Source organism: Chroicocephalus ridibundus, chromosome 24 (genome assembly GCF_963924245.1).
Source record: "Chroicocephalus ridibundus chromosome 24, bChrRid1.1, whole genome shotgun sequence".
NCBI lineage: Eukaryota > Metazoa > Chordata > Aves > Charadriiformes > Laridae > Chroicocephalus > Chroicocephalus ridibundus.
Window position 1 is genome coordinate 2,277,441 of NC_086307.1, and position 13,970 is coordinate 2,291,410.

Consider the following 13,970-nt stretch of genomic DNA (forward strand, 5'->3'; position numbering starts at 1 on the left):
CATCTTTTTCGCCCCCCCCCCCCAACCCGCCCCCCCCAACCTCTTTGCACAATGACTTTTTCTCTCGCAGTGTCCGAAAGCAACACAGGGTTTTCGAGGACAAAGAAATCCCGAAGATGCCGTTTGGTGATGTGGTGCATGTATTTTTTGTGTAAATACAACAATTTGGAAGGGTTTGGGGGTTGCGTGGGGTTTGTGTTTTGGTTTTTTTTTTTTTTTTTTTGGCAGGGGGGTTATATTTGAGGCTTCCAATCTGGGTGCTCTCCTGCTTTCTGATGTGGAGCGATGGGATTGTGCATATGGAGGAGGGTGGGTGGGTGGGGGGACACACAAAGAAAGGGCGGGGGGGGGGGGATAAAACCCCCAGCAGCCAAGAAACAGCACATTATATTCCCATCCATCGAGCGTGTTCTTGTAAAATTCTCATACTTGCTTTTAAATACAACCCTGTTGAATGAAAAACCCTTTGATGGCGTCTTCTGATTTTATTTGACAACGGCAGGGGAAAAAAAATGATAAACCCACAAAAATGCTCTTCGTTTGCACCCATCCGAACACCCCTACGCGCCCCCCCCCGCGCAATTAAATGCAAACCGACTTGAAGCTTTCGTGATAGACCCGTCCTGCTTACACCACGATATGATCTTGAAAGGATGTTCGGAGGCATGTTTCTCATTAGAAGAGTGGGAAAGGGAAGAAAAAAAAAAAAAGGGGGGGGGGGGTGTCGGTGGATGACAAAACGTTTCTTTATTTTCTTATATTTATTTTTGCAAAGCCTGCGAGCTGAAAGGCCGCTTGTCCCCGGCCTAAAATCCCGCCTCAGCTTTACATTCAATAAACCGGGCGTAAAGGAGGGGATATTTTAAATTTATTTTAATTTTTTTTTTTTTTTTTCCCTTTGCGGGCTGCCGAAGTAAAATAGAGAAGGCGAAGATTAGGAGCCATCTTCCTGGCAGATGGAGAGCTGCGCGGCGGGACCGGCCCGGGGAGGGGGCTTATCTTCCAGGAAAAAAAAAAAACCAAAAAACCCAAAAAAAACCTAAAAAAAAAAACCACCAAAAAAAAAGCACCTTTCTTTAATGAGTGTTTGCCAAACCTTCCCAAGGTTAGGAAAACTAAAGAGAGGTGCAATAAGGTGAATATCGGGAGGTCAGAAGCGGCAGTTAATGCTCCGTAACAGCAGCGGCTGTCCGGACAAAAGCGGCTAGTCTAGACATTGTAATAAAGACTGCAGCACTAAACAGCTTAATTTTTCTTAATTACCCCGTCTGGCTAAAGGAAAAGACTTCCGCAGTAAATAGTAAACAAATAAGGGACTCTTGCCCAGGGAATTTTTTTTTTTTTTTCCCCCCTCTCTCTCCTCTCTCCCCCTCCCTCCCTTTCCCCCCCCCTCCTTCCTTTTCCAAGGCTCCAGTTCAACTGCAGCACAATGAAACTGTAGGCCTAGTTCAAAGTTTTCGCGAGCTAAAATGGAATGCTAGTTGTAAAATCCAAGTTTATAGACCATGTGGAGTTTACAGCAGCATTAAGCATCAGTGCCATGTAGGAAAAGGGCTGTTAATGTTCTGGGGAGGGGAAAAAGTCGGGGGGGAGAAGGGGCTGGCGGAGGACGGGGAGGGGGGGGGTCACTGAGGATGCTTTGGGTACCACGATGGTACAAGCAGGACGGGGTTGAGACATAAGTGTCTCCCCAACGCAGTGTGTGCGCACCTATATGGAGGGTGACACAGGCGGCGGGGCGAGGGGAGGGTCCGGCGCCGGGTTTTTGGGGTATTTAACGGCAGAAAAGCCCCAAATTGCCATGGCGAGGGTTTTTTTTCCCAGGCGGGCCGGGGGATGCAGGGGTGGGAGCGAGACCCACAGGAAGAAAAATGTGAATATATGATGTCTTTGAACTTCAATAAAGTCAAGTCCATCACCTTTTAACCCTTTTGTAATAAAGCGGAATCAGAGAGGGTCGCGGCTCCCCCGGCCGCCCCGCCTCCAGGGACCCGGGAGAGGGGAGGATCGGGGGGGGGGGGGGGGACGGGGGACACCCACATTTTTGCCCCGAAAAAAAACCACCCCAAACTCTAATTTTTGACCCCGCGTGGCGTTTATGACGCTTAATATTTAACTCAGCCGCGCAGCATTTAATGCATTTCGAAGCAGGTTGAACACACACGGCACACACTCTTTATTATTGTTATAAACCTTTTGATATCTTAACGCATGAAAAGTTTTTATAACTTTGTTTGGCGTAAAAGTTTTACAAGTTTTTCCTCTTTCCCCCCCTCCTTCTTTTCTTTCTTTCTTTTTTTTTTTTTTTTTTTTTTTTTCTAAATTCCCAGCACGCATTTAGTCTTTTCATCAACTTTATTCCTACCTCGGATGTCCATCACAATAAAGCCTCCCTCATAGGCTGGGGAGCTCGCTCTGCGCTCTACGTTAATGACACCCAGACTAATTACGAAGGCCCTTTCCGTGTGACGTACAAACACACCAACCCAACCTGTTTCCTATTGCTCCCTGGATTTCATACACAACATATTGGAAGCAGCTCTGGGTGACTTTGTTGTGAAATATTGCAGAGAGGGAAGGAGGCGAGGGGGCCGGCTTCTAATTGGCTTCTTGCGGGACAATAATGTTCACTTAGGTTGGCTTCTATACAAAGCAAATTAATTCCATTTTTGAAAAAAAGAAAGAAAGAAAGAAGAAAGAAAGAAGAAAGAAAGAAAGAAAGAAAGAAAGAAAGAAAGAAAGAAAGAAAGAAAGAAAGAAAGAAAGAAAGAAAGAAAGAAAGAAGAAAGAAAGAAAGAAAGAAAGAAAGAAAGAAAGAAAAAGGGAAAAAAGAAAGGAAAAGGAAGAAAGAAAGGAAAAAAAGAAAAAAGAAAGGGGAAGGGAAGAAAAAAGAAAGGAAAAATAAGGAAAAAAAGAAATGAAAAAAGAAAAAAAGAAAAGAAAGAAAAAAGGAAAAAAGAAAAGCAAAAAGGAAAAAAGAAAAAAATGAAAAAAAAAAAAAGAAGAAGAAAAAAAGAAGCCTGGTCGGGGATGGGGGTCTGTAAGAGCTGCAAATGCTGGATTAAAGTGTCCAGAGATTCCTGTGGTTCCGGACGGGGCTGCACACCCCCCACGCACCCACCTGCACCCACCCCACGCATCCTCTCCGAAGGTGCCGGTGGGGGAGAGCGTAAACTTGACTGTGTGATAAGGCGAAAACCTCCTCGGTGGCGATGTGTGCGCAACTTGGCTGAGTGAACTTCGGCTGAACCACTCAGCAAGAGCCGCACACAATAGCCACGAGGGGGAAAAAAAAAAAAAAAAACAACCCAAAACAGAACCTCCTTTTTTTTTGACCATTTTCCACTTTTCCTCACGGGTTTGACGTTGGTTTGCAACTTGGCCAGAACTGGGATTTTCGCAAAAACAGAAAAAAAAAAAAAAAAAAAAAAAAGCCAAGAAGAAAAGCCAGTGGTTTTTGGCAAGTGGACACGAATCGACCATCAATTGAGCTAATCCTCGCCTGTGGATCCCAGGGTGAATTCATTTATTTGTGTACCAGGAACTTTTATAGGAGCAATAGCTGTCCCCGACGGAGAGGCAGGGCTGTCCCCAAGTCCTGGAGCCCTCTCCCAGGGACCCTGGTGGCCCATAACCTTGGCGAAAAGGCGATTAAATTGGTTCTCCTGAAGCACCGCTCTGCCGAGGGGGGACCGGCGGCGAATTTGCTGCTGAAATATTGTAAAACCACCGGCAAAAAGGAGGAGGGAGGGGAAGGGAGGGATGGGGGGGGGGGGGGAGAGAGAGAAAAAACTTGGGGGGAGGAATTGCGGGTTTGAGGCAAAGCGTTTGCAAACTTGCGGTTTAGTTTTTAACACTCACAACCCCCCCCCCAAAAAAAATTACAAATAGGCCCCCCAAATAAAGAGATCCCCCCAATAAATTACTCCCCCCAAAGACCCTAAAAGATAGACTTCCAAAAAGAAAAAGCCCCCTATAAATAAAAAACCCTCTACAAATAAAAAGCCCCCCCCTAAATCGAAAGCCCCCCCCTAAATAAAAAAGCCTCCCCTAAATAAATATCTCACCACCCCCACCAACCCCGTCAAAATAAATAGCCCCCCAAAAATAGCGGCGGAGGGGGGAGCTCAGGGCTGCGCTCGGCGGGAATATATTAAAAATATGACTTATTTTGCCCCAAAATGGCGGCTCATTAAGGCCTGGTTTATCCGCCTTTCATAAAGTTGGGGGATCCAGGGATGCTCAGCACATGTTGGATGGAAGCACGTTCCTCTGCTTTTGATAACTTCTAAATTACAACATGAAACCACGAGAATGTGGTTTGCAACCTCATAAGCCTGCTTTTTTTTTTTTTTTTTTATCTGGAGTTGAGGAATTAGGCTGGAACATATTGCTGATGGAGGCCATAAAAAACTTTATTCATTTTGGAAAGGGAAAAAAAAAAAAAAAAAAGAAAGAAAGAGGGGGGAAGACTTAATGTAAACATTACAATTGTTTATGTGCTACAAGTAGCAAAGTAAATTCGTTCGTTTTAATTGTTAAAAAGCGGCCTGATTGCTCTCTTTGAATTAAGTGATACATGCGCGAGACGAAAATCTCTGCTTTAAAGATGTGCTTGATATAAACCGTATGTGACTCTGCAAATGACGGTTCAAATAGCGGCAGCTCTTTGGGGTTTGCGCGGAGCGTGTGATTGAGAAAGCAGGAGATGCTCGAGGTTATCTCGCAGGCTGAGGGCTGCAGGTATGGAAAAAAAAAATATGAAAAGAAAAAACAAAATTGAAGGGGAGAATTACGGTCCTTTTTTTTCTTTTCTTTTTTTTTTTTTTTTTTTAAATAAAAGTATTTCTCTGCCCACGTATCTCCCTGCACTCTCCACCTCTGCGGCGGTGCCTGTGTTTGGAAGGTAGAGACCCTCAAATTTAAGCAAATCCAGCAAAATAAAAAGAGCGTTTAGCTCCCCTACCTCCTATTTCCACGCTCTAGGTGTGAAAATGGTATTTATTCAGATTTTTTTTTTTTTTTTTTTTTTTTTCCTCCCCAATCGCTTCTTTTTCTTTTTCAAGGAGAAACGTGAGTGTTAATCTCCCGTCCTCGCCGTGCTCTCCATATTCTGTTAAAACTGTAATTGAAACAATAATGTTTATTTTGAAGCGCTCAGCAGACCGGCGTTGCCGCTTCAAAGACGCCTGTTAAATTATCAGCGTTTTGACAAAGTTTGAAAGAAATCATTTTCCTATCGTCATATGTGAAGAATAGGAATTCTCTGAGGTTTGCTCTTAACTTGCGGGGCAGACCCACATTTTAGCACGTCCTTCATTGTTTTCAATTTTTACCTTTCATCGTGACTCTTCGCCTCTTTCAACTTCACTTCTTTCTTTCTTTCTTTCTTTCTTTCTTTCTTTCTTTCTTTCTTTCTTTCTTTCTTTCTTTCTTTCTTTCTTTCTTTCTTTCTTTCTTTCTTTCTTTCTTTCTTTCTTTCTTTCTTTCTTTCTTTCTTTCTTTCTTTCTTTCTTTCTTTCTTTCTTTCTTTCTTTCTTTCTTTCTTTCTTTCTTTCTTTCTTTCTTTCTTTTTTTAACTTTATAAAAGGGGCTCTCCAAAATCCACATTGCCGTCAACCGCTGGGTTATTTTGCAGCTTAAAAAACCTCAGCGGAGCCACCAGTATTTCCCAGACCAAAAAAAAAAAAAAAAAACAAAACCCCCAAAAAACCAGAAAAAAAAACCGAAAAAAAACCCCAAAAAAACCCCAAAAAACCCAACCACCTTTTAATTTTCCAAATGTGCAATAATCCACATTTCCAGAGCTCCCACCCGGACTTCCCCACCGCTGCTAGAAATAATTCTCTAATTTTTTTTTTTTAATTTATTATTTTTTTCTTTTTGGGAAGGGGAGCCAATATTTAAGTTTGTTAACGCGGTTGGAAAATTAAAGGAAACATTTCAGCACTGAATAAACTCCTCCAAAATCCCCGTGTCACATCTTTGTGCTCTGTCACCCTGCCGGCTCTTGCTTATATATGAATTACACTTTCCAAATTTCGCCTTCGTGATCAAAGGGAAAGGAACAGGGTCCAAACTCCATCCAGTCCTTGGGTGCTATGTTGGGGGTAGAAAAGCTTGAACACAGTTTTCAATACCACCTCAAGGAACATAATATCATTCCATAATTCTTTGACTTAAGTTACTCAGAAAGAAGGAAGCAGGGTAAGAGGGATTGTAAAGTTTGATAGATTTCTTGTGGTGATAGTTTACAGTTTCTAAGCCAACATATAAAGGCGTGGGTTTTATTTTTGCATCGCTGTTATTGTACTCCAGTGTACTTTGTCATAAATCAGAATTATTTCCGCTACAACATGGGGCATAATACCGGGCAGAAATACAAATTTAAGGTAATCATTAAAGCGTTGCTACCAAATACTTCCTCGAAGCGAAAATGAATGTTTGTCATAAAAATGTAAGAAAACTTGGTAAAAAATACAATGGGCATAAGAAGCACTTTCTACACATAACTCACGGTTAAATAATTAGATTGAAAAGGGGACAGGTAAAATATTCCGGGGAAGTCTGAGAGATGCTTTGTCTTGGAAATTGTAGACATTTATATACTCCTCGGGGTGATGGGCAGAAGAGGGGGTTTTCTGGCATCTCCCCCCCCCTCGGCCATCCCCTCGTCCCTGCCTAGCAGGTTCCCCGGCTTCCCTGGCATCCCCAGCCCTGATTTGGGGACGTTTGAGGGCAATTGCTCTGTCTCTGGCGCTGGGGACAATGGGAGGACGCGGGGACAGCCCGCTCCTCGCACCCCCCCTCCTTCAACCCCGGGAGAACCGGACCCGGGAAGGGCAAAACCCCACTTTTTGTGTGTGTGCGTGTGTGCCTTGAAGTTCATTGGGTAAAAACCCCTGAACTGGCCCAAAAAGGCCAGGTTGAACCCACGCGGAGGGCGGGGGGGGGGGGGTGTGGGGGGAAGCAGCTTTCTAGGAAACGCGTGGGGGTGGCAGCCCGGCGGCGGCGGGGGACGAACGTCGGACCTGTATATGGTTCCCCTAAAAGTGTGTAAAATTCAAAGTAGGTTATTAAAGTCCTTACCACGGGTAGACTCTCTCCTTTTAAGTTTTAATAGCATTTGTTCGTATTTATTTTCTGTAATTAGAGTAAAGCATTTTTCCCAACGGGGGTTCCACTTAGGCTGATGAATTTTATTTCTCTTTCCATTAATGACCCATGTTTATCATACTTCTAATTATTTTTAACTTTAAACAATATTCGGTCTCCTGGAGACGCCTCCGTGCTGCTTCCTAACGTCAACTTTCTTTTTCCGTGGCCAAAAAAACCCATCGCGGTGAAGTTAGGAGACACATTCGGGTCATATTTTTATGAAGAATTTAATGTTATATTTATTCAGCCCCAAATTGCTCCCGAAGATGCTGATGAGCGACTCGCGAAACAGGCTCAAGACCCTTCAAACATTTGCATCGGTAGCTTGTGCTGGCAAAAACTGGTAAACAAAACGCCTGCGAACGGTGTAAATCTTTATTTTATACTCACAACATTTACACATTCATAAAAGATGAGGTTTCCAGCACGGTTTTTTTTTTTTTTTTCCTCTCTCCAGCAACCTGGATGGGGAGGTTTTGTCGAGATGCTCTTGCGAAGCGCCTGATTCTGCGGAGAAGCAAATTCCAATTATTTAATGTCACGTTTGATGTGCTCCGGTGCAACTCCTCCATCTCGCCTTCCACCGAAGCACACACCAGAATACAGGGCGAAAAAAAAAAAAAAAAAATTCAGGAAAACGTATTTAATCTTTAGGCAGACAATACAGGAAACTATGAGGTCAAATTTTGGTGTCCCAAAAAATGCACATGTGTAACTCTTTGACTGAGCAGCATAAATTATTGGCCAGCCACATCAGCTGCAAAAATAAAGTAGAAGAGGGGGGAAAAAAAATCAAACCGGGGGGGGAAAAAGGCAATATAATACAAAATTGCATTGGTCTTTAATTTCATCACCTATAAATGAGAAAATATTGGCTCCCATACTAAAGTTTTATTCTTTGCTTATAAATATTATGTGGAATTTTCGTTGGATATCATAAAACTGAACGATTTCTATCAAACTGTTTTAAAAAGACCTATGCAGATAACACAAATAGAGGCAATAAAGTCGCAAATAGCTTTCCAGGGGAACCAAATGGCGTCTGAAGCCTACGAAAGCTTTTACTGTGCTGGAGAAGGGGGCACACGAAATAGGATTATCCACTTTTAGGCTTTTTCGGCCTAAGATATTGAAACTTGTCCCACTTGATGCGGAGAGAAGACCCGCAAGGCTCTTGAAAGTTAAGTCGAGGGGGATTTTACAGCCCTGCTTTTGAAAATCTTTGGGAAAACAGGTTTGCAGACGTGAGAATATTTAAGCAGGACTTTGCTCTAAACCGTTACAAATCACCCCAAACGGTCAAGTTCCACTTTCTCTGCTCCAATGTACTTTTTTTTTTTCACGATTTTGCTCCCTTTCCTTTCCCCCCCCCTTTGTTTTCTTTTTCTTCCCCTTATTTTCTCTTTTTTCCTTCTTTTTCTTTTTTCCCTCTCTCTCTTTTTTTTTTTTTTTAATGAAAGGTGGCGTTTTCTTTTTGTTTCCCTTGAAAGTGACTCTGAACCCGTCTCTTTCTAATCGTAATGATCTTGAAATTCCGGGCTATCTCCCTTTTTATTTATTTATTCGCCATTGTCCTAATCCGCCGCTTCACCCAAAATCAGAGTTCACCCACCAGCACTGCAACACGCCGGGGAAAAAGATGAAAAACCCCCACTATAGAGCTTAATTACTACACGATTTAGAAAATAATAAAGAAAATAAAGTTGGGGGGGGGAGGAGGGCAGGATAACCACGAAGTTTTGAATTCCGCCGCGTTTAAGACATCAAATCTTTCTCGGAGATTTAAAATTTAAAAAGAAAACAACAGCTTGAGGTGCCACCGCAGCGAATTGCGCCACGAAAGGGGAGAGGGGAAATATTGGAGAGAAAAGTAACTTTCCACGTGAAATCATCCCAGGATAAAAAAAAAAAAAAAAGAAAATGAAATAAAATCCGAGCAAATCGGGAAAGTTTCAGTTTGCAAAGCTTGCTGCATGATATTTAGTGAGTCCCAGGTTGGATAGAATTTTTTTTTCCCCAGTAGATATTTCCCGGAGAGAAAGAAGGAGCAGACGGAGAGACAGACAGACAGACGGGAGGGGAGAAAACCCACCACACACCACCGCACTCTTGCAGTTCACCGTCTGAAAGTCGCTCCCTTTTCACAAATTCGACCCCTTTTTTCCTCTCCACGAGGAATTTTTTTTTTTTTTTTTTATCCTGCACAATACCACACATGCCATTTTAGCCCAGAAACTTAAGACAGTTCGGGAATGAAAGTGGATAATTAAAAAAAGCTGCCTTCGCAGAGTCAAGGAAGGCGAAGCTGCTTTGCTGCGAGGGAAAAAAAAAAAAGGAAAATAAAAAGGAAAATAAAGCAAAACTAGGGTTTCTTCGTCTTTTTCTTCATTAAAAAGCTGCTTGGGAAATACCCAACCTGCTCGAAGGAGCTTCAGGGTTTCGGGGAAATGCCTGGCTGAAGGGTCTCTGAATTATTCCCCAATTTTTTTCCCCCTTTTCTCTTCCCACGTCCCCCTCGAAGCTGCAAAAGCGAAGCGGCGCCGAGCGCATCACCCCGCCGCACCCCCCAAACTCCATCCAGCACCACCCCACCCCACCCCCGCCGCCAAAAAAAACCCCAAATAATTTTAATAAGCATAAAAATAACGCTAAGAAGCAGCAGCGCAGCAGCCGGCTGAGCCCAGAGGAGCTCGCCCATGGCCAGCCGTGCTGGGGAGCGGGAGGAAGGCGCAGCCGGGAGGAGGAAGGAGAAGAGGTGGCGGGGGTGGGGGGGGTCGCTGGTTGGGAGGCAACAATTAAAAATCCCAATTTGTTTTGGGGCGCAAAAAGAGAGACAATTCCCAGAAGGCAGGGAAAGAAGAGGGAAAGGGGGAAGGCGGCGGGGGGGGGGAAGAATGCACGAGATTATTTTTTTTAATTTAAATTTTCCCCGTTCCGCTCGAAACTTACAAAATTTAAAAAGGGAATTTTAATTTTTTTTTTTTTAAATTTGTTTTTATATTTCCACACACCACCCCCCCCTCCCCTTCCTTTTCCCCCCTCCTTTTCCACGCGTGGCTCCGTTGGTAAACAAACGGGCGGGCGGGGAACGGGGCGGCGGGGGCTCTGCCTTTGTTCAACGTGAAGGTCCCGGCCCGGTGCTGGCAGATGTCGCTGTTGCTCCACGGTGACGCTCCCGGTCCCGACAACTTGACCCCCGTGACGTCGTCCCCGTCTGAATCATCAAGGCCATTTTCAATCCTCATTGGCCTGGGCATCACGTGGGGGGGTGGAGGGGGGGAGAGCGATGCGTGGATAATTATGGTGCTTGATATTTTTTCCCCCTAAAAAAAAGATGTCAGCCCCTGGCTGGAGTATTCCTCCTTAAAAACCCTCTCTGAAAATGTCATGTCCCAACAATGTGACTTCTAACTCGTTTTTGATGGACTCGTTGGCCGGTACCTGTAGAGGGGAGAATTATTCCTCCAGCCAAGGGATGTACATGCAGCCTGGGAGCGATTTCAGCTGCGGAGTCATGAGGAACTGTGGAATTATCCCGTCTCTTTCCAAAAGGGACGAGGTGAATAGCGCTACCTTGTCTCTCAGCACCTATCCATCTTACCTTTCGCAGCTAGACACTTGGTGTGACCCCAAAAATACGTACAGGATCGAGCAACCTGTTGCAAGACAGCTCCCATCCTGCTCCTTCCCAACCAATGTCAAGGAAGAGAATGTTTGCTGTATGTATAACGCTGATAAAAGGGCAAAAAATGCCACAGAGACAGCCCTCTACCCCAACCAAATGCCTGAGTCTTGCCTAAATGACCATGAAGTCCCCGTTCCTAGCTACTACCGAGCGAGCCAAGGTTACCCCTCCATGGAGAAGACGTCAAACTGCAGCAACCCAAATGAGTTTGAGGCAAGTTTTGAATCCAGGGCGAGCCTGAACCCAAGGAATGAGCATCTGGAACCAGCACCACCACCTCCTCCACCTCCTCCTCCGCCGCCCCCGGTGGCTAAAGTGAGTTTTCCCGAAAACACAAAAACAGATAATACTCAGAACACAGCCACGAACGAAATTAAAACAGAAAAAAGCGCCCCAGCACCCAAAATAAGTCCTTCGGAAGCAGAGAAAGAGCTGAATAAAAACACTGACACCAGCACTGACAATTCTGACAATGAAGCAAAAGGTAAGGGAATCATTCATTACCAGTAGCTAATTTCAGCAATTAGTAATCATCCATAGCTAATAAGAGCAAGAGTAATGCGAATATGCAGTAATGTGCTCTCTACCCTGCCAACTTCTCCTCCAGAAATTGGCACCATAATGTTCTGTATTGTTGCTGGCTTGTGGAAAAAAAAAAAATGTTCTTCCTAGAAATGTTGTGGGTTTTTAAATATAAATATATTAGAGCTGAGAGAAAAAAAAAAAAGAAGGAAAAAAAGGGCAGAGAGCTGTTTGAGAACTCGTCCTCTCGCTGTTTACATGGAGAAATGTTGCTGTGCGTGTACTTATGCAAAAAAAAAATTAATTGGTCCTCGCAATCAACGCTGCAGAATGTGATAAGATGAGGTGCCTTTGCTCTGAAATCGCAGAGATTCGGGGTTGGTTTGTTGGTTTGGGGGGGTGTTTTAAGGGGGTTTTGTGTTTTGTTTTGTTTTGTTGTTTAAGGCAGATGAACCTTGATTTATTTATTTTTTTCCCTTTCATATGGCTTTCTATGCAAATGCTTTATTTCCGCGTGCTGAACGAATTTGTCTTCTCTGGCTTTGCTCGGTGTTAAAGTGGGGGGGGAAAAAAAATTAAAGTGCGTAGAGTCTAATTTGCAGTTCCAAACATCTCAGGCTGGAGTTGTGGCTCATTTCATGGCTTGGAAGCTCGTTGGGAGACTCAGAGAGGAAAAAAGCTGCTTCTTCTTCTTCTGTTTTTTTTTTTTTTTTTTTTTTTCTTGGCGAATTGAGGTCTCGTTTGCGAAGGCAAAAAATGTTTCTGTGTGTTGAGCAGATGTTTTAAGTTTGGGATTGTCTGAAAAGAGGCTTTCATTGAACACATTTTATTTTCTCTGTAGGGATTGCATATGGCTTGAAATCTCTGTGGGTGTGAATATTCGGGTTTGGTCCTGTTCTAATTTGAAATTAGGTGGATTCAGAGGCTTCTCTCAGGTCAATAAGTGGGGATCATGTGAAGGGATGGATTGAATTTCCCGAAAAAAAAAAAAAAAAAGTAGTTGGGAGCGAAATTTCCTTGGGAGCAAACACTGCTCAGATCTAAGCGAAGGCTTGCATGGTTTGCCTGTGGTATGTGGATTAAAATATCCGCCGTGTGTCAGGATCCGAGCTATAATTAGGGCTCCAGCAGCAGGAGGATGGCTGGGGTCTGTGGCGTTGTATGTGCATGCGGGGCTGCACGCATGTGGGTCGTGTGTGGACCCCCATGCACACACGCCTCGGGTCTGTGGCACCAGCAAAACCTGTCCTCTGGCGTTTCCCCCTCCAAAATTGGCCTTTTCAAAAGCAAAACCCAGAAACACTTCTTCTTTATTAATATTTCCCCCCTATTATATTTATTTTTTTCTTTTTTCCTTTCCCTCTTTTTTTTTTTTTTTACCATTCCGCATCCAAAGGGAAATTATATTATCTGACAGTTGAGTTACAATTACACGCACTCGCACCACCACCACCACCAACCCCCCCCCAAAAAAAAAAAAATAAAGGCAAAGTCAAGGTTATCATAAACCCCCGCAAACTTATCTGAACAAAGCGCCTTCAACGTCCACGCCAAGAGAGGTTTTGGTGGGAGTCAACCCGAAAGAAAGATTATATTGGGTTGGATCTGTAATTGGGGCGGAAATAAAGAATGAAATAAACGCAGATAAAGGTTCTCTTTCGCTTCAGCTGTTAAATTTAAAATGGGTGCGTGGAGAAAGACGTGCTTCCCCCGATTATTGTGCGGTTTAAAAGGCAGTTCGTGTCGTTTGCGGTGTTTTCGAATGCTCAGAGCCAATTTGGGGCGGATTTTGTTTGTTGCTATTTCTGTCGCTTCCTTTTAAAATCTTTCATAGCTTCAGTTTTCGTTTATGTTGAACCCGAATTTTTATTCGTGCAGAAGGTAAGAGACCTTTCTCATGTAATTTAAGCATTTGGGGCGGGGGGGGGGGGGGCAGGGGGGGAGATAGTGTTTCCAAGGGGATTTCCAGGGCTTGGTGACATTAAAGGTTTTCTGCAAACGCGAAAGTGGGTCTATGTCACACCAGCAAATTTTGAAGGTGCCTTTGGCTAAATCAAGTTGGGTTTGGTTGTTTTGTTGTTGGTGTTGGTTTTTTTTCCCTTTGATTTTCACGACTGCGGTGCCGAATGTGTGTGTGTGGGGGGGGGGGGGGGTTGCTACAATTGCAGGACCCGCTTTGCTTTTTTTTTTTTTTTTTTTTTTTCCCCCCCTTACAGTTTAGGTAGAAATATTGGCCGGCTGCTGGTGCCAGGGTTTTCTCATGACCAAATTCAAAGCCCAAGTATTTTGCTGTGTTTATTTATGTACGTGTGAAATACGTTTGCCTTTGCAAAGTGGATGTGTGCGTATCTATACGGGTGTGTAGAGTGAGGAGAGTGTATATGGGATTACAATTACCTCCGAATTTACCTATACGTGCCCACACAGCTCATAAAGGCAAATCTATTTCATACAACCCCGGCTCACGACAAATACACTTGGCGGAAAGGCTCCTCGGGGGATCTCCAGGAACAGCGAAAATAGATGTGTTTTCCCCAAAATAACACTCCTGTAGGCAAATATTTCAGCCTCTGCGGTTCATTTTGAAGCCCAGATACATTTCTTG

General features: G+C 43.9%; 1 protein-coding gene across 1 annotated transcript in view; it reads left to right on the plus strand.

The window, feature by feature from the left end:
* The first annotated feature begins 10,500 nt into the window (after positions 1-10,500).
* HOXC10 (homeobox C10) overlaps positions 10,501-13,970 on the plus strand; it is a 5,016-nt gene continuing 1,546 nt past the window's right edge. The window contains exon 1 of the mRNA XM_063359270.1: positions 10,501-11,327. Within this exon, the coding sequence (XP_063215340.1) occupies positions 10,541-11,327 (787 nt within the window). The 5' untranslated portion in view covers positions 10,501-10,540. The remainder of the gene's footprint in view (positions 11,328-13,970) is intronic.